Source organism: Podarcis cretensis (assembly GCF_951804945.1).
Source record: "Podarcis cretensis genome assembly, chromosome: 5".
Taxonomy (NCBI): Eukaryota; Metazoa; Chordata; class Lepidosauria; order Squamata; family Lacertidae; genus Podarcis; species Podarcis cretensis.
The window spans coordinates 24,294,519-24,316,079 of record NC_137174.1 but is presented as its reverse complement, the minus strand read 5'-3'; the positions used below and the strand labels follow the sequence as shown (position 1 = coordinate 24,316,079).

Below are 21,561 nucleotides of genomic sequence, written 5' to 3'. Positions count from 1 at the left end.
TACACAACTGCCTCTTTAAGGGCAAAGGGTAACACCCTATGATGCCAAGTCTTCTTGTTTTTTACTAGCAATCAGCCAAGCCACTCCATCTAGCTCTAATAAGCCAGGATAGACAAGGATCTAAAGAGCAGGGGATGGCAGGAAAGAAGTCTTAACTTTTTTTGCAGCTGCTCAGAGTGATCTATTGGGAATTGTTCTGTGTAATGAAGCCCTGTTACATCAAGGCTGTAGGGAGTTGCAGAGAACTGTTTGGTAGTCTTCTGTGACAGGTTTGCAAAAACACTCTGCAGATTTTTTGATTTTTTGATTTTTTTAAGAGGGATGATAGCTGTGTTGTTTGTCCCATAAGAAAAATACCAAATCTATTCTAGGCAATACCTCTATTAGCCCAACCCAAATTTCACAAGGTTTGTGTAAGCTTTCTAAGTTCTACAGAACTCTTCCTAAGTCTGGATGATGATGATGATGATGATTATTATTATTATTATCATTATTATTTAAATGGAAGACTCTTAAGATGGAGGAGGCAGCAGACATGCAAATAAGGTATCTGATTGCACCAAGACTTGCTGGGAAGGTGAAACACGGAAAATACAAAAGAACTGCTGTTACTCAAATCTGCCCCTATCCTTAGGTGAAACACACAGGTTCCTTGGCAAGTAGGAAAAAGGGAGAAAGGAGAAACTAGACAGATAAGGTTAATTATTTTTGTATGCAGCCAAATGACGTGAATAGAGCTTTTAAGAGATGTGAGGTCATGACCTGATCCTTGGCCATCTTAGCTGAATTTAGGCAGCCAGAAGTGACTTGGCTGATTTAGATGGTGAGGCTATAAAGTTCTAACTAGAAGAAAAAGATCGCTGATTTTTTAAAAAAATGTTAGGGAAAAGAATGATTGGGAAAGAAGTCTAACGCCACCCCTTAAGCTCTGCTCTCACAGCCAAAAATCGAAGGCCAATGACAACCCATTTGAAAACAACACTTTATTTGCTTCAACATCCTCCTCCCACATCACTGAGTGCCCTGGTGAAATAATTCACTGTGATTAAAATCTAGACCTGCCCATCAGAATGAAAAAAGTCTCTCCCCACTTTCCACCCCTTCCCTCTCCATCCCCTCTCCTCCAAGATTTGGGTGTTTCCCCACTCAAAACGGAAAAAGACAGTGGAAGGTAGTGTATTTTGGGGGGGAGGGGGAACCAGCAATGGAGCTACTCAGAAGGTTGGGGACTCCCTGATCTGCCTCGACATGGTGTGATTAAACTTAGGGACATGGAAATCTGCTGCACACCACCCCAATTTATCTTTTTATTTGGGGCGCACACACAGAGAGCTGTTGAACATTCCTGTCTGACAAGTGCTTGCTAGACAACCCTTGTTTTTGCAATAAAACCAGGAGGTTTATCAAAGCTTTGGTAGGCCATTGTACCTGGCAGGGGCGCCAACTCCTGGGGGCCCATCCCTTTTGGCCCCCCAATGTTCCAAAAAATCAGGGCCGAGCATGGAGCAGCTTCAATAGCCAACTCCTCCTCCTGCCATGGAGGGGAAGGAGGGAGGAAGCAGCCCCCGGCAGGTAGCGGCAGCAGCAACAGCAGCAGCAGCAGGAGCTTCAGGCCATTGGAGCCACATTCCTGGCTCCCCTGAGATCCTGACGTGACACTGGGATGTTTTGTGCATGGCATCATGCGCTACACCAGTCCCTGCACCTCTGGAACCTGGCTGCTGGGTTGCATTTGGTTTGGTAGTGGGCAGGTTTTTCAGGACTGTTCTGTCCCAAGATGCATTCATTCCGGTGTGTTACAGGAGAAAGAAAACCTTCTGTATATAAAAAAGGTCACAACTACACTATAGATTTAAAGCACGTTTAAAGAAACTTTAAGGGTGCTGGGAATTTTAGCCCTGTGAGGCGCAAACGATGGCTCCCAGGATTCTTTGGGGGAAAGTTATGTGCTTTAAATATATGGTGCAGATGAAAGCAAGTGTGGTGTAGTGGTTAGAGTGTTGGACTTGGGCCTTGGAGACCAGGGTTCAAATCTCCACTCAGCCATGATGGCCACTGAGTGACCTTGGGGCCGGCCATTGATGCTCAGCCTCAATCTATCCTACAGGGTTGCTGTGGGGATTAAATGAGAAGGGGTGAACCATGTATGCCACCTGGAGCTCCTTAGAGAAAACGTGGAATATAAACACAATAAATATGGAGCCTATGGCCAGGGTGCTAAACACAAGAGGTCCCTGATGCACACACAGTGTGCAACATGATGGAGGCCTGTTCCATTTTCCTCCAGTATCTAAGAAGGCTCTGCATGAACGTTGAAGAGAATGAGGCCTTCAAGGAGGGTCAAACCTCAGAGGGAAGAAGTTACCTCAGGCAGATAGATAGATAATACTTTATTCGGCTACAAGCCCACAAGGTAAAACAAATCAATAAATAAAATAGCATTTTACATTCTAAAATATCAACTAAAATATTTCAACGCATAATCTCCTTCACATTATTACCTCAGGCAGCTGTCTGAGGCTGTCACAAAAGGGAAGGAAATAGTTATTCAATTTGTTGCTGATGGTGGGTTGTTTGTTTGTTTGTTTGTTTGTTTGTTTGTTTGACCAGGGATAGGGGCTTGGTGTATTTATCTGCCTCTATTGACACAATGCCTTGACTGACTTAGGGGCTATATACCCCTTGGTTTGGGGCAGGGGAACACCACTGGCTGCTCAGTTCAGGCACCAAAATATCCTGAGGCCTGGCTTCCCAAGCCAGGGGGCAAACTCCTAAGGTTGTGCAGCCTTAACATTTCAAGCACGGCACATTTTAAAACAGGGGTGCAGTCCCTCTTCCTTCCCCTTTATTGCTTCTCCTCACTTTCCAGAAACCCTAGTCGTATGAAAACAGAATCACACAATGGTACATTTAATGCTCTCTCTTTCACACAGTCACAGAAACACATTTGACATAGGTCAGGGACTGTACGCCAGGGAAGCCTTGCAAACGATGCTATTTACAAGTGAGTATATAGGCCAGAGGTTCCTTTTAATGTGGCTGTTTTTTAAGCAGCTGACACGCTTAAAAACGACATCCTCTTCATTATCTTAGAAAAGTGGCTTGGAGTCTGACGAGGGGACCTGAGGAGTCTGGAAAGGTCTGCTAACCTCCCAGGGGGGGACTATATTAGACCTCTGAGTCACAGAGGTTTTGCATAGCCGGTGTTTGGTTACAAGCCTTTTATGGGCTCCCTCATCAGGGATATCAGTATCCGCATTATAACTCCTATCTATTCTTAGGTGACACTTCGGCAGGACTGACCAGGCAAGAGACAAAAAAGATCTTTATTTTTCTGCTTTAAATTGAAAGAGAGAGAGAGAGAGAGAAAAGAATACCTCCTTTTTTAAAAACCAAAATACCCACCTGTGTCCCCCCCCCTCCCTCTGTTTCGCAGAGCTTCTGGGGTTCCTGGCGTAAAAGAGAGATAATATGTCTTACAGCGTGACTCTCAACGGACCCGGACCATGGGGGTTCCGACTGCAAGGGGGCAAGGACTTCAATATGCCTCTGACCATCTCCAGAGTAAGTGCTAACAATTCAAAATACCTCTCGAGATTTGCAAACCTGCTTGTAATGGTGTGATCTGACCTGGGCAGATATGAGAGAGAGGGAGATTGTATTTGGTTTAAAATGGGAGGGGGTGTCTATGAAGATAGCATTAATACAGTGCTACCCCTCCCCCCCCCAAAAAAAAAAAAATTGTGTGCTGCATTTGCGCCTTCTCTGATTCAGAGAAAATATGAACAAGCATATTTTAGCAGCGGATCTTCTCTCTTCCTCTCCCCACAAATGTTTCTGTCTGCAAAAGTGTTTCTGAACTGGCGATAAAGAGACTCTGTTTTGCATAACATTGCCCATGCTCTGCAAACTAAAAGCCCACATCGACAAGGGGTGGGTGGAGCTGAGTATTAGCAAACCGGATGACTTACCCATAAAATATAATAACAATCACACCAAGCTTTTATTTTTATTCCCCTTGTATCTCATCCTGGTAAGGCTTATCTCCTCCTTTCCTGCGTTCAGATAAAATAGTTAAGCTACCAGAATGGTTTGCAATTGTCAGTGCCAGAGAGAGAGCTGAAACGTTTTCAGCATCTGAAAAAGACACTGGTGTGCTTTTCCAGCAAAGTTTTTCAAATTAATAGGATAAGCTTAAATCCAGTAGTGTAGGCCTCTGTGGTGTGAAAAACAATGCCTTGCATTAAAAAGGTACCTGGTATTTTCTGCTTCAAGTAATGCATTCCTTAATTGGTGCAATTAGCCTTGACTATTCTATTTATTGCAATTCCAGTCTTCCACTTTCCTTAAGAACTATTGGCGACCTAACCAGAGGAAGGCCTGCTGTTAGTGCGCCATCTATTTCAGGGACTTCCTAAAAGGATCAAGATAATTGGGGGACGGGGGACAACTCTGACTCCCTAATGGTGCTTGCAGTCAATTTTCCTTTTACCTATATAATTAGACACAAAGAATGTACACTTTGGAGTTAAGTACTTGGGTTTATTTATGACTGCTGCCTGAAATGTACCTTCCAATTATTTAGAAGCATACAGAACAAAAAAAAAAAAAAAAGTATTTGCAATGTATTTGAATAGTCTAAAATCAGAACATGAGAATTTCTCATAAATTTCAGAAATTTTGGTGGCCACTTGTAATCCTTTACCCACCAACTTGGATAGTAGGCTCCATTGAACACAATAGGACTTACTTTGAGTTGACATGTATAGAATTGCATTGTAGGTTCCGACCCAAACATCCTGTCTCTATGGAAGAGGCTACAGTTCTGCACCTGGTCTCATAGGCCACCCATCCCTCTCACCTGCTGTGGGGCACCATGAGAGTAGTGTTCCTTGCAGCAGAGGGTTTCTTGGAGGAGTGGGTCAGCTGCAGGATCAAGAGGAAAGTGGGTTGGGAAAGGCCACAGATTGACTTTTCACCTGTAGCCACAGGGCTGTTAAAGAGATGAACCACTTCTCTTGAGACCGGGCCACAGAAATCCTGCTGAAGACTATGGGGCTGTTTAGCTGTTACTTGCCTACCTCAACTCTCTGTGTGGTGAGATCAGGAGTGGGCTTCAGGTCTGAACACTTCTCCTCTCCTCCTCTCAGAAGTGAACCTCAAACCAGGAGAGCCTTCATTTATCTGGAGACAAGAGTAACTGTACCTTGGACTCTGAAATTTCTTTCTACTACAGGTTCAATATCCACGATAAAGCATAAATTCCATCTTTGGGGAGCAGGGCAGAAGCGTGTGAGATAAAAGCCCACTTGCAATTTTACCATGCATAGAAGTGAGCTGGGTAGGCCTAAGAGAAAATGAATTATCAATATGTGTATTCTAAATGCTTTGGATGTAGCAGCAAGATAGATAACTGGAAATAAAAGAGATATCCAGACAAGTGTGGCTGCATGGATGTTTAAATTTCCTTCCCTATACAATGTGGTCCTCAACCATTTGTGAAATCCAGCTGTGTCTGCTCTCCAGCAGAATGGAGTCTCTATGCTTTACTTCTCCCATGCAGCCCCCATAAATTATTCTGGATAGTTTGGGGACCCTCTGGAGCATATTTTGAGGGAGGGGGGCACTGTGGCAGCAGGGGGAAGGGAAGAGGGGGAAGCCCCCTTGTGCAAAATTGGGTGCCACCCAATGTTTCTTTGGGAAATATGAATAATGATTTGTAGTTGTTTGGAGTGCAGGAGACCACTAAAATGAACTAAAGTAGTCTAAGCAACAAACTATAAAAGCTCTTAATTACTATGTCTTCTCCAGTGTGCTTGGCACCTCTCCTGTTTTCCAAGCTTCTTCCCATCCCAGTCTTCTCATGTTTGATTCTGAATGATCCAGGTGCATATACTGTCCCTGTGGCATTTTAGCTCTGTTGAAGAGCACCTATGGAGGAATGTGCATGAAAAACTTCATGGTGGGATTTAAAACCCTTGAGGCTTTCTGCCGGGAGGAGGCTAGATTCCAGACTGTGCTTATGATTCTCTGTTTTGCAGTGGTCAGAAAGGTATTTCACTCCAAAGTAAGATGATTTCCCCCCTTCTCTATTCTACCTGGCTTTTCTTCCTCAGAGAGAAAAGTACTATGTAAGAATATTCTAAGGGAAAAGAAGTATTAACAGGATTAGGCTGTGGTTGTGACATCCATACCCAAATCCAGAGCTGCAGTGTAGATCAGGGGTTGTCAACCTGGCCCCTACTGCCCACTAGTGGGTGTTTCAGGATTCTTGGTGGGCGGTACGGGGTTCTACAGCACAAGCGGAATCCTCCCTCCATCAAGCACTGGTGGGCGGTAAGGAAATTTTACCATCAAGAAAGATGCATTAGTGGGCGGTAGGTATAAAACGGTTGACTACCCCTGGTGTAGATCTTCCAAGTTTGGGGCCCTGGTGATAGTTACTGAAGCTGGAAATGCCCCATAGAAGTTTATTGCATTGAGCAGGAAAAGGTGGAAGGTGATTTATGGGATTGCAGATTAGAAAGCTTCAATATATTGCAAAAAAAGAAGTATCACTCCACATACAAAGCTAGCATATCAGGGAAGCAGCTAGAACGTTTCTCCTGACATGTTAGTTTTCTAGGTACAGGATATTTTGGGGTTTTGTTTTTTTAAGGAGAGCATTAAAACATATTATGCCCCCATCTGTTATTTGAAGTGGTAAAGTCCAGTAATAGTTGTATTGCACATAGACACCCATGAGTCACTCCTTATCTTCCGTGCGTGTATAATTTTGTGTATGTATAAATAATACAAATGCCTTGTTCCCCCAAAATCTGTGAAGAGCCTATTGGAGCTTTACAGTTCATGGGTATGTTAGGGATCCAGTCTTGAGTATTCATTAACTACGTGTATACAGACAAGAACACCGTAGTCATTTCACATTGGCAAAAAATTAACATAGTAAGTGGTTTTCAGATACCAGTTGGTGCCAGACTTCTCATGGCTGTGTGTATTAATATCTGCAAGATAGAGGGTATGATCAGCCCTAGCATTTGCCGTGGAAAGTTTTGGGGTTAGTATTTTTCAAAATTTGAGCACTAAATTGCTCTGCTAATGTCAGGAAAAATTAAACTTGGCTTTAGTATTCAAGTTAAAAAGGTAAAGGTACCCCTGCCCGTACGGGCCAGCCTTGACAGACTCTGGGGTTGTGCGCCCATCTCACTTAAGAGGCCAGGGGCCAGCGCTGTCCGGAGACACTTCCGGGTCACGTGGCCAGCGTGACATCGCTGCTCTGGCCAGAGCCAGAGCCAGAGCCAGAGCCGCACACAGAAACGCCGTTTACCTTCCCACTGGTAGGCGGTCCCTATTTATCTACTTGCACCCGGAGGTGCTTTCGAACTGCTAGGTTGGCAGGCGCTGGGACCGAGCAGCGGGAGCGCACCCCGCCGCAGGGATTCGAACCGCCGACCTTTCGATCGGCAAGCCCTAGGCGCTGAGGCTTTAACCCACAGCGCCACCTGCGTCCCTTTCATGTTAGGATAAGGCAAATCCAGAAATGATGCTAGACCAGCATCTGAGCAACAGAGCAAGAGCTGGATTTGTTATTCATGACACACAGTGAATCCATTGTTGAGACTGATTTGCAAACATGAATATACTTAAAAAATATTTTTGTAGATACATGTTTTAACACTTTTATTAGGAAATTGCATCTCAACCTTTCACTTTGTTCCTATTTCTTATATGCATTTATTCATCTTTTTATGAGTATTTTCGGGAGTCTCAACTTTCCTGTAGCTTTTTTCTTGCCATGATAATTGACTGTTTGCTCATGGGGAATAAGGAAATAAGAGATACCTAGAAGCTGCTCTCAGAACATCCAACCAGCTATCCATTTGAGTGATGATATCACACAAAGCTGTAATTTTCAATACTGTCCTATCTCACTTTTATACTGTCCTCTCTATAAAAGCGTCATAAACCAGACAAGAAGCTCCTTTTTGTCAGGAATAAAGTTTTATGGGCTGTTTGTTATATTACCCTTATTACAAATAAAAGTGGCACCTAGGCACTGTATCAGGAATAGTTCTTACAATTTACCGGTAAGTTGTGTGGGACTTTTACCACCAGGTACATGTAGCCTCTCGTGTAGGCATCTTTATAGATATATAAAAATCACCATCAGGGCAGAGCATGGCATCTTTAGAAAAGAGGTCCAGGTGTGAATACGTCTTCTGCAATGGATTCATTTACCTCATTCAAATGTTGTGCTAAACCAAAGGGTAGCTAATGTGGCATCCTGTAGATCAGCATTTCCCAAACTTGGGTCTCCAGCTGTTTTTGGACTACAAATCCCATCATTCCTGACTACTGGTCCTGTTAGCTAGGGATGATGGGAGTTGTAGTCTGAAAACAGCTGGAGACCCAAGTTTGGCCATGCATGGTTTATCATTACAGTATAAGAACGAGACTTGGGATTGTGAACTTCCTCTCTCCTTTCTTTCTCTGACATGGCTGAGTTGGAGAACAGAAGCTTTCACTTCTGTTTTAATTCATACCAGTTAACTGAGGTTAATATTAAGCATTGTTTATTGAAACAAGCCACCTTCATGAATTGCATTTTGAATCGGCTCTTTTCAATAAATTGTAATTAACGCTAGCTACACTTTGTCTAGATTAGGACATGGTGCTAAAATGTAGCTCGTTAAAAACAAGCAAAAGCTCCCAATCTCCTCCTTGCAGCTATAACCAGAGGATAAAAGGGAATGGAAAGTGTAAAAACCTAGGACTCCTTAGCACAACTCTAAATCATACTTTTTAGTGTTGTGTCCAAACCCAGCCACTTTGGATAAGTCACTTTCAGCCTGATTTAACACACAAGAATTTTGTAAAGATAAATGAGAGAAAAATGGTTACTCTCCTTAGACTCTTGGGGCAAGGAAGAAAAATATTTTTTTAATGTAAATGACATAACCGTTGTGTCATAGATTAAGCTCCATGGATATTCATACTTCATTGACTGTAGCAGCAACTGAGCATGTATGAATGGGGCGAACCCAGACCACAAACACAACAGCTGGAATGTTCATATCACCAAAATGTCAACTCAAACTCAGTATCTTGGCTAAATGCAGATATGTCAAGGAGTCTAGTTGGTTACATGGTATTTTTAAACAGTGAGAATGGAAGATCTGGTTTCTGTTCTTACATATGTGTGTGTATATATATATATCTTGTGGTGGTTCATTGGTATGGGGAATTTTAAAAAATGATTATTCATTTATCCAAGTTACACATTACAGGAAAGAACTGGTAATATTAGGATGAAGAAAATATATGGTGTAAGAAGGCTTAAGTCAAGAGTGGGTTCTTAACTTTGTGGTGTGAGTCTGGCTTGTTGCTGGCTTTGGAATTTGCATGTCAGATGCACATGCTAATATATCAAATGATAATTCACCCAGCAGTCTTAACCCTTTCCCCATGCATGCTTCAAACAAACCATTTAAAAAATAATAATATTGCCACAGGTATGTTGTTTCAGTTATACATTTCTACCTCATTTCTTTTTAAAAAAACCAAACCGCCTTGGGGGAGGGGGAAGCAGCTTCAAAACTGAACTAGGAATTGATACAATTGTGTGTTTGTGATGGCACAGTCCCAATAATACAGTCCCTTGACCAGTGGCTCCATATCATTAAAAACCCTTTCTGACCCATTTTTAAAGAGCTCGCTTTGGGACAGAAGCAAACCATTTGCAAAGTACCACAACTGCCTTTGCCGTTCTCAGACTGGCACATTTGTACAGACCCGCAATACTGAAAAAGATCAGTTATCAACTGGCATCACATATCCTCACACAAAAGGTCTCATATAAAACACAAGACCTGGATATTTGCCATATTTATGTCGACGTAACTGAACACTTACGTAATATGTAATAGCTACATAGCTTCCAACGTAACTAAATAGCTTCCAACATAAAATAATAATAACAAAAGCTCAGAAATTAATTGATGGCTGGCAGAACTTTCAGTTATTCCCTTCTGGGAGGTCCAGGTGATCTGATCTCTGTTGCGTCTTCAAAAGCATGCAGCACAGGAGCCGCAGTCAATCAGAAGGGTGACAGGTGAAGGCATATCTTTGTGTTCCCATGAAATGGAGCATTGTGCTTAACGCCTTGTCATTTATCTAAAAATAAGTGGCTGAGTGGTGGCAGCGAGGAAAGAGAAGCAGGCGTGTGAGATTTTAAGGTCACCCTGCAGCTTCCAGCGCCTGAAATTCTGGAACCGAATATCTTCTTCTTGCAAGCAGGTGTGAAAAGCAGTTTCAGTGTTTTCTGTAGCCCAGTGTTGTTGACACAGGGCCACAAACACAGCTCGGTTGCCTTTCTCCTTCGTCCCTGTGGGCTCCTCCACAAGCTTGCTTTGTGGAGCTTGCTGCCAAGTTGGGGAGGAAGCCAAAATAATGGTGTGTGCGGCCTTGACAGGTGACCATGATCTTATCTGAAAACTTTCCCAGTGCTATAAGAAGGTGGGCCTCCCTAGAGATTATAAACCTCTGAACCAAATCAGAAGAATCCTGCCTGCCTGTCCTTTCCCCATCTCAGTGTAGCCAACCATTTGTCTAAGTCACAGGTGGGCATCCTGTAGCCTATTTTATGTAGCCCCCAACATCTCCTGAGACTGCCCCATTCTTTCCTCTCATCAGAGTTCCTTCCTTTCTCTTCCTTTCCTCCATATTTTCCTTCTTTGCTTTTCGTTTCAGAACAACTGGAAGGGGCGGTATTGTATTTGATAAAATAATAACTTTTTAAAATTTCAAGATCAGTATTCTTCCAGGATAGTCTTTCTTCTGTTAATGCAGAACACTATTGTCTCTGGCACCCCCCACCCCTGGTTCTGACTCTTCCTACTACAGTACTCACACATAGTTTATGCCCAAAGGTATGTGGCCTTCCACAGTAGAAAGATTGCTTCTTGTTGTTCTTGTTTAGTCATTTAGTCGTGTCCGACTCTTCGTGACCCCATGGACCAGAGCACGCCAGGTCTTCCACTGCCTCCCGCAGTTTGGTCAAACTCATGCTGGTAGCTTCGAGAACACTGTCCAACCATCTCATCCCCTGTCATCCCCTTCTCCTTGTGCCCTCCATCTTTCCCAACATCAGGGTCTTTTCCAGGAAGTCTTCTCTTCTCATGAGGTGGCCAAAGTACTGGAGTCTCAGCTTCAGGATCTGTCCTTCCACTCAGGACTGATTTCCTTCAGAATGGAGAGGTTTGATCTTCTTGCAGTCCATGGGACTCTCAAGAGTCTCCTCCAGCACCATAATTCAAAAGCATCAATTCTTCGGCGGTCAGCCTTCTTTATGGTCCAGCTCTCACTTCCATACACCACTACTGGGAAAACCATAGCTTTAACTATACAGACCTTTGTTGGCAAGGTGATGTCTCTGCTTTTTAAGATGCTGTATAGGTTTGTCATTGCTTTTCTCCCAAGAAGCAGGCATCTTTTAATTTTGTGACTGCTGTCACCATCTGCAGTGATCATGGAGCCCAAGAAAGTAAAATCTCTCACTGCCTCCATTTCTTCCCCTTCTGTTTGCTCAGAGGTGATGGGCCAATACCTTGCTCTAAGTAGGCCCAAGGAAAGCTAGTTGCCGAGTAATTTTCCATGGTGGGCCTCGAATGGCCCAGAGGCAGAGTTTTGAGCAAGCCCTTCTGAATCAATAGGCAGCATTCTCCATCCCCTAGGCAGGTGTGTATGTCAGAGCTAGTATGCAATGAAGCAGCAGTCTGATTGTTTTTAAAAAGACTTTTGGTTTCACCGCTATTGTTTCCTGGGGAATTTTAAGCATATTGCCTTCCAAAATGACTCTGCTTCATCTTTTTGCAGGGCAGGGTGGGTGGTTAAAGCCAACAATGTGCACTGCCAACGTGGTTTTTTTTTTGTATAGCTAGAGTTTTTAATCTGATTGGAATTTAGAACCCCAGCAATGGCAGATGTCTTTATCAGCAACATCTAGGGTTCTGGATGTTAGATCTGGCATCATGATGTGTGTTTCTATGCCTGCACCAGCAGCAGGCATTGCATAGTGGCAAATAAATATTGTTTAAGTTGAAAAAGGTATTTCACGCCTGCCATTTTTTGTATCAGTTACATGTTCTTTATTATCTATTGCCTTTTCAGAATTCATTGTGGGATAACATTGCTTGGCTTGCTCATAATCAGCCTGGGTTACTCTATCATGGATGCTTTGAGTGAAGGTGATGCCTCTGGCATTTTGTTCTGGCCTTTAGAAATATAGTAGCAATGAACCCATTCAGCTTGACCACAGGAGATATTTAAGTAAAAGGGCAGTTCATACAAACAAATGGACATTAAGTATCCATTGATTTTATTTTTTTAATTAGCAACTGCAGGAAAGTTTCTGGTTATCAAAGAGGGAAATTGCAAGTATTTGAAAGGCCAAGAGACAGGATATTGAATGAGTGCAAAAACAGCATCTTGTCTATTGAGACAGCAGATCTTCATGAGCAATTATGATATTTGGTGGGAGGGGAAAGTGGTGCCAGTGCCCCATAATGAAATGACAGAGGTAAGATTTGAAGAAGCAGCTTTGTAGCTCTTAGTCTTAGGCGCTGTGTCCCCCCCTGCTGTCTTGTACAAAATTTCAGTCAACCCTGCGAACATGATGCCAGAAAAATTGCAGTTCACATGATTTAAGGCTGTGGAAGCTATTCACTGAGCAGTATTCCCCTTCCCCAAATCATTAGGGTATTGTCATGTGAGAAATGGATTTCTTCCCACTATTCTTATGCTCCGTGCTTCTATTATATTTTTTAGTACAGTACAATATCCCTCAAAAGAAGAAGAGCAACCATATTTTTTTTGGGGGGGGGGTATGGATTCCGAGTATGTTAGTCCCGCTCCATCAATTCCTTTGCAACATCTAAGAACCTGGATTAAATCAATTCCATTCTCCTAGTGCCTCTGATCAGAATAGAGCCATCAAGAATGACCTCTTTTGCTTCCTGTAACTTGCATGCTCCATCAACATCCAGAAACTTTCATTAAATAATAATATCCATGCAAAAATTGAAAGTATTGCCAGACTTCCCTAGTGATCACTTTGGCTCTCACTCATTGACCACTTTTATAAGCACCAATACTTCATTTTGCTATTACAGAAATATGGGCATGTAGAGCACAGCTGGGGAACATATGGCTCATGACATAATTTAATGGGAGGCACGAGCCTGGAGGGAGAACAAGGAGGGGGTAAATGGGTGTGGGTGTGCAGATGGAGCAATGGAAGGAGGAGTGTGTGGTGGGAGCCCCTTGCAAGCTACCACTTCAGACATCTGTCAAAAGGATCTATCCCTCCCCCCCCCCCCCCGGCTGTCTGTTGGGTTGCTGAGGAAGGGAGATTGGGGCCATTTCACAGACAAAATCTCCATGTGGACTGGAAATGTCAGCACTCTGAAAACTGGGAGAAACACTGTCTGTCAGTGTGGACAATACAAGTTAAAAGGACCAAGGGTCCAATTCTGCATAAGGCAGCTTCCTATATACATTTTGACTTACCGTATTTTTCACTCTATAAGACACATCAGACCACAAGACGCACCTAATTTTTGGAGGAGGAAAACAAGAAAAAAAATATTCTCAATCTCAGAAGCCAGAACAGCAAGAGGGATCGTTGTGCAGTGAAAGCAGCAATCCCTCTTGCTGTTCTGGCTTCTGGGATAGCTGCGCAGCCTGCATATACTCCATAAGATGCACACACATTTCCCCTTACTTTTTAGGAGGGAAAAAGTGAGTCTTATAGAGCGAAAAATATGGTAATTCATATTCATGGTCCTCTGCAAGTACTGGTGTGTTTGGCAAGGGGCAGCTGGCAGAACTGGAAATAACTTTTCCTTTCGTGATCATGGAGCTATGTCATCTTGCCATACTTGGGAGGACAAATACCAATTGCTGGACTATTTTGGCTTCGTTTCTCCACTGCTGCTGATTAGCCATCATTGCTGACCTAAATACTGATTTAAACCCCTTTCTTTTTAAAAGGCTGTTGGCTCACGACTCTTAATGTATTTTAACAGCCTATAGCCCTTTGATGTACAGCCAGCCCAGGCTGCAATTACTCTGTGTCTGCATGCCACATAAAATGACAATAGCGAAGGGCTATATAATCTTTACCTGCCTTGGATCGCACGTATGCTGCTCTGAAGCCTAGCCATGGATTGACACTCTATATTTAAAGTCCCCTGTAATGTAGGAAGGCATTTTGATCGGGAACTAATGCAGTGCTTGCTTCACACCCCTGGAATGTGTGGGTAAGGAAAGTAATTCGGAATGTCCAACATACATCTTGTCATAAGCCGAATCCAAAGTGTTTGGCCAGCTCCAGAGTATTCTGTTAAGAATAGTTTGCAGCGATGGTTTGGGGATTTCTCAGAAGGTGGTTAAAGTTGACTCATTGAGGAGATCCAGGGAGGTTGGACAGCTCAGTTGGTTACAGCATGGTGCTGATAATGTCAAGGTTTCAGGTTCGATCCCCATATGGGACAGCTGCATATTCCTGCATTCCAGGGGGTTGGACTAGATGATCCTCAGGGTCTCTTCCAACGCTACAATGCCTCTTCTGTGCTTAGAATGTAATATAGATCCAGGGTAATGGGAGGGGCAGAGAAGCTCCATTGTGAACCTCACTGTTGGCCTTCAGCCTTTATTGGGCCTAAGCTAACATACAGGATTGTTGCAAGGATAAAATGGAGGCAGGGAGGCCCATTGCCTTGAGCCCCTTGGAGAAAAGGCAAAATACAAATATAATTATGTAATGTAACGAGTAAAAAGCAAGTTTTAATTTAGAGAAAGGTTATGTAGAGGCAAGAAGAATTGTGAATTTAGCTAGACAGAAGCAGACCAGGGTCGGGGCCCTCCCCTGTTCTTGGGAATCTGATACGGAACCAGTGGGTTTTCTGCCTTTTTTAGGAGTCTGCTTGTCTAAAGGAAGCTAAGGGTGCGATCCTATATCCACTTGCTCAGAATAAGGCCCATTGAACTCAATGGGACTTAGTTCTAAGTAGGTGGGATTATAGGATTGCCCAGGAAGCCCTATAACATTGTACTTGGACAGGTCCTCAACACTCTGGGAAGAAGAGGATGCTTAACAATATGCTCTCTGTGTTCTCTTTCTCTGAGATGGGAGAGGTTTTGTGTATGGTGGCCAGATGCAGAAGAAGAAAGGGAACTCCCAGAGCAGGAGAGGGGAGATATACCCATCTGGCAATTTCAGTGCCAGTCTTGGCTGTGCGTAGATAATTGCTGTGGAAAGTGTGGAAAGGAAGCCATGAGTTGACGTGTGTCCATGTGAGCGTGCTATATAGTTAAGATGTATCCACTTTCTCCTCCCCGCCCCCCCCCGAGATCCCTAGAGATTCCCGCACTGCCGGAGGAGCTGAAGTTGGAATAATGGCAAGTTCTAGGGACTCAAACAAATTGTTTTGAAAGGTATTCTCTAAGAAGACCAAATGGGGAATAGTGGCTTTCCCAGAACTGATACTAGAAAGCTGGGGCTATCTCCAGGACAGCTGCGTAAATGTTACCTTCATGCCACGGAAAATTGTTGTTGTTAAAATTCTGTGTCCAAAGTCTGCTGTTAAAGGCACAATAGCCAGAAAAAGAAGAGAAAGCTGAAAAACCATGTTGGAATACATTGTCCATGGTTGACAACACAAAAGCATGCTGTTAGTGAAGTTTGCCACCTCTGCCTAAACAGAGCAGTGTGAGAGCAGTAGCAAGCTTTGCTTCCATCATACTTGAGGAATGTTTCCACTTTGACAGGCTGAGAAGATGCCGTCTCCATTCCCCTGCAACTCAAGGGGCTGGCTGTGAATGAAAAACTAGAAGAGCGTTGCTTTATTTATCCCCTCAACAGGTGCAAATCGGCCAGCTGTAATGTGAACATTCCTCCACCCACAGTTCCTTTGGGTCACTGCGTCCTAACCTGGAGCAGGGCTGCATTTCAGATCTGCCTCTGAGGCAGTGATGGTTGTGGTGGCAGAATAATGTATTTTAATTGTTAAATGTAAGTCACTCTGGAAGCGGTGAAGTGGAAGGAAGCTGTTGAATGCCTAGAATAAAATAAAGGAATTCATTTACAGGCCCTATTTCCATACCCATCAAGTGTCCCTATTTCCCTGGGACATTCATGGAATTACTGAAGCTATCCCAGCTTCTGATTTCAAACGGGAATGTCCCGTTTTCCTCCTCCAGTGCTATTACCGCCAAACACAAGAATAGGATCAGCTGTGGGATGGATGGGGCTCGTCAACCTGGGAAGGTAGCCCATCTTGGAAAAGGAAAACACTGATCCTAAATCTGTGGGCTGATTTAGGATCAGCCCACCTCCTGGGCTCTTCTCAGTCCATTGGATCCAGCTAGTCTAACTGTATTGACTGCATTATCAGCAGCAGCACCCCACATAGGAGCCAACTCCTAGGGGCTGAGGTCCCTTCGCCCCCCCTAAAATATTTGAGGGGGCTAGGGCCCCCAAAATGGATGGGCATTTCCATTCAAATGGTATGCATGTGCTGCATCATGTGATCAGTTATGTGGGGCAGGGCTTACCTGCCCCCCCCCAATATTTTATTGAAGTTGGCACCCCTGCCCACACATGTAAAGTCTGTTGTAGTTCCACCCTCACCCTTTTCGTGGGAAGCCTTTTTGCAGATACCAGTGAAAGAACAGAGCAGGTTGGTGTGATCCTGGTCGCCCCACCTTATGTGCAGTGCATTTAAAAAAAATCCACTGTATGGTAACTATTTCAGACCCAGCTTCTTATGCACCACCCTGCAGGTTTATACTTTCAATCAGCTTTACCTGAAAAGCTACCAGGTGCGCATTGTTCCATGGCATTTTCCAAAGTGAAATGAACGTCAGATCATCCCAGAGGATGTAGCCAGAGATCTTCTGTCCGTTAACTATATGTTATGTGCAGCAAGAGATCAACTGGACTCTGTTCAAATCATACCTCAAAAAACAGAAAAGAACAAAAAAAACAGGATTAAAAACTATAGTGCTTGTCTTCTTCTCTCTCTTTTTAAAGCAAGGCAATCCAAATGAAATTTGCACAAATTAAATTTTAAAGGTTTTTCCCTGATAGTGGTATTTAATGCAGAGGTTGGTGGTGGGAACTACAGATTGTGCGGTGACCATGGGGCAAGGTGGGGGAACTTCTTGATCCAGAGCAAGCTAAATATGGCAGCATTGGTTTCCAGTGCTTCAGGTGTGCCTCTGAGGTCAGGCATAGCAGATAAGAGATTCCTTCAGTTAAATATGGATCTGAAGCTTGGTTTTGTGGGCTCTCATGACCATCAACATCATTGCCTAGTAGCATTGCTGCACACAGTGTGAAACAAGGGGTGTGGGGGGTGGCAAAGTCCTTTGTCCAAGGAGCTTATAAATTCAATGTAAACAGTGGGTGGGTTGGTGAGGGTGGTTTAAGACCCACTGAACTGGGAAAGTTGGGTTTCCTCTGCCTAATCAACACACACACACACACACACACACACACACACACACGTGCCTCTGCTGGAATATCTCTGCCTAATCCACACAAATTTATATTACAGCAGTATATAAATATTTTAATAAATATAAATACATACGTAAATAAATAAATAGGCCCAGCACAGCATGGGGTGTGTCTGTTGGATTGCTCTAACCATGTATTTGTCTTCTCTTCTTTCTTTAAAAAACTTAATATTCAGAATTCCTATGCTGTCTACATAAAATACATTTTTTTCCAAAGTTTAAAGGCAGTTAAACTTTTCACAGAAACCAAAAATCACCCTAAGATGCCTGCTTAAATAGGAAAGTTTTTGTCAAGCACCTGCAGTTCAGCAGGGAGGGGGGTCTACTTAATTATATACATGAGCCTTACTTATGAAGCCAGGCTCTCAGCACCCAAAGACATATATACTATAACTTAAATACATGAAGCCCATGATAAAAACAGCCCTCTTAAAAAATAAAGTTACAATAACTACTGAAGCGAATGATCACATCAGGCCTACATGTAATATTTGACAGCAGCTGATTTAAAGTTTCACTTTCGTGCCCACCAATGCAATGATCAGAGAGCAGCTTCCTGAGGCACAGTATTCACTTGACAACAGAACAAAATCAATTGAGGGCCTGATAAGTTTCTGTGGGAAGCACATTCTATCTGAGGATACATCCACAGAAAAGCCACTGCTCTGTACTCATTACCCAAAATAGAGTCACCCCAAATTGTTCAGCTAATGTGTGTCTTTTCAAGCCCAGTTTAGAAGCAACAGTGCTTGGGTGATTTTTTTCAGAAAGAAGAAATGAGAGATTAGAGCAGCTCTGGTGCCTGGAAAAGAGCGCTGTAGAATTGCAAAATAGGAAGACATCTTTCAAAAATGCTCCTGTGCTGTTTCAGTCCAATTAACATGCAAAAAGAACAAGGCTTTATTAACCAGATTGAATCCTTATGATGTCACAATTCTTCCCTGTCCGATAAATTATTACCTTTTTTCTGATTGAGATCTACAAAGCGTTAGGTGGGCCTCCTTGAAGAGGCCAGGAAATTAAACACACTTGATCATATGAATTTGCAATAGAATACCTCCTGGAATCTCATGGATTTATTATTGCAGAAGCATGAGGAAGGAATTTGAGATGAAGTGAAAGCACTTTTGTTTGGAAAGACAGCAAAGCTTGCAAATAGTTGGAGGATGCAAATAGTCGTGTGTTGACATTAAACGCACTTGGTATATTTTCAGCTTGGGTTTGGTTTCATTTCGTTGGTAATTACCCAAAAGGCATAAAAAAGAAATATCAAACATGCAGCCCAAATGTACCCATCACAATGAGCCTGTATATTTTTCTTAAATATTATGCCACTCAATAGAAAACACTCCACTTAATTAAAATGTGTGTGTATAGTAGATAGGATGACACAATGGAAAAATATAGCACTTTTTTCAAAGTTGTGCAAATGGCAGAATTTTTAGCTGGGACAACTTTCTCATCCCTGTGTGGCTGGGGCTGGTTAGGATCCTCCCTCTTGAAAAGCTTGTTTTCTGTATGTAAGTAGGTTATTTTGAAAAACAAACCAGTGGATATTTCATAGAATTGTATAGTTAGAAGGACCCCGAGGGTCATCTAGTCCAACCCCCTGTAATGCAGAAATCTCAGCTAAAGCATCCATGACAGATGGCCATCCAACCTATACTTAAAAACCTCCAAAGAAGAAGAGCCCACAACCTACTGAGGGGAGACCGTTCCACAGCTTTTGAACAGCTCCTACTGTCAGAAAGTTATCCTTGATGTTTATAAATCTCTGTATTGACAATATGGCCCTCCAGCTATTTTGGAATCTCCTTTCTTGTAACTTGAAGGCATTGGTTCCAATCCTACCCTCCAGAGCAGGAGAAAAAAGTGTGTGTAATACGAGAAATTCAGACTAAAATGCTGGTGAATTTTCATACCGCAGAAATATGGAGAACTGAATTTAAGATTGGAGAAATGAGTAGCCGGGAGAACCAGAACTGACAGATCCCTCCCTCTCTCCTTCCTAGGGTACTAGTCAGGGGGCATTCCCAATCCTACCTGGAGATACCAGGGATTGAACAAGTGACCTTCTGCATGCAAAGCATCTACTCTACCACTGAGCTATGGTCCTTCTTCCATAAAATCTGCAGCAGGGAGGTCTGAAGGACCTTTCAACGCATTATGCTTGGCTGGCTCTGCCCAGTTGCCTTGCACAGAGTGTTTAACCGCTCAAACATTTCAAATGGGACTTAGAATTTAGTTGCCCACCAAAGGTTTTCCATTTGGACATGGCCACCTTCTCATCACTCACTGTATTGGTAAAAAGGACAGGTTAAATTAGCCCAAACAGGGAAGACAGGATTGAGCATCTGAAACCTCAAACTCCTGACCGTATTCAGTTTGTGAAGCCTCAGCCGAAAGGCTGAAGAGAATTCAGTTTGACGGGTGAAGTCAGCCCAGATATACTGGGGCATTCACAACTCAGAACAGCCTCACTGGATAAAACTTTTCCAAATGCAATGGTAGGCAAGAAGAAGGAGTTCTTTGTTGTTGCCATGGTGGAAACGTTTACAAATTAGCTATGCCGTAGCCAATCTGCTTTGGCGCATGAGTGGCATGAATGCAGCATTGCTCCTTCCTTGAGGATCTTGCCTCTTGTCCCATTTTTATTTATTTTTTACCATGGCTTTCTTGTTAGGCCATAGCAAATTCCATTTGCATGCATTTAAATCAATTAACAATTTTTCCCCTCTGAGAGAGGTGGTGACCCTTTTGCAAAAGAGTGTGTGGGAAAGGAAGGGATGAAGCTGAGAAGTTCTGAGAGGCAGAAGGAAAATAGTTCCCAAAAACTGCAAAGAAGGGCCGTGAAAAATAGGAAAATGACCCCTTTTGGAAGAGTAGCGGATGGCCTGACCACCAGCAGGCCACATTGCTGCTGCTTGCTGGGAAGCAGAGGAGAGTGGAGGGCAGTGGTGTGGTCAGCATGGTGTAAACTTGCTGGTGGAACCCGTGCTTTTGAGAAAGCAGCAGCAATGCAGCTGGTCAGAGTGTTATGATCACCACACTAATTCTACTGCTTTGGGGTTCTTGACTGATTCCAGGCTCAGTTCAAAGGGCTGGTACTGACTTGTAGGCTGCAATTAAGAGCAGGTCCAATTAGATTTAATGAAGCCTTTTTGGGAGCAGGCACATTTAGGATCACACTGCTCAAGCTTGAGACCCAAGTGCCTTCTCCTGTATCAGCCAACCAAACAGTTTTGATTCTACTTTTTTTCTGAGTGCCTCTTCTGACAGAAGTGATGCAGGTGGCAACCAGCAACACTGTGCAGAAAATTTTCATAAGTTAATTGGCAATCATTTACCGGTATTTGTTATATTTACCGGTATTTTATGAAATGTATATACTGCTTGACCGTAAATAAATGAATGAATTCAAAATGGTTAGACTTAGTGAATGGATGACCATTGCAAATCCAATATTAGGCAAGCTTGGGACTTCCAAAGTTTTTGGCTTCCCTTATTAAATGCAAGTAAAAGAAACATGCTGAAGTGGAACCTAATTTGCTTAGGAAGTCTTTCCAGTTTAAAAAATTCTGGAAAACTCACACTCAAGAGGGTGTCTGCTAGGGCTGGGCAATATCTGGTTTTCAACATCACGATATATCACCAGGTAAGCATTGCAATATACCAATATATCATTATGCCTGAAATAAGGATGGAACTATGTGGAGGCATTGGCTGGCTTCATGGTTTTTCCTGCATCATGATTTTTGCATAACGCGCGCGCACACGCGCACTCACACACACACACACACGTATCATATACATGATATATGATATATGCCAGCTCAAAAATTATGAAATGAACATCACAATATGGACTTCAAACTGGTTTTGGACCATATATTGCCTAGCCCTAATGCACATCATGATTCACGATATATCGCCAGGTCAAGCCAACATCACAATATGAACATCAAACCAGTTTTGGGCAAT

The 21,561-nt window shown here is 43.1% G+C and overlaps 1 protein-coding gene across 20 annotated transcripts in view; it reads left to right on the top strand.

The window, feature by feature from the left end:
- The window catches only part of LDB3 (LIM domain binding 3), a 150,176-nt gene that overhangs the window by 11,272 nt on the left and 117,343 nt on the right, over positions 1-21,561 (top strand). For 18 of the 20 annotated variants that reach the window (XM_079975637.1, XM_079975634.1, XM_079975633.1 and 15 more), the window contains exon 1: positions 3,313-3,564. In XM_079975637.1, the coding sequence (XP_079831763.1) occupies positions 3,472-3,564 (93 nt within the window). In that variant the 5' untranslated portion in view covers positions 3,313-3,471. The other 2 variants (XM_079975640.1, XM_079975642.1) reach the window with 2 other exon arrangements.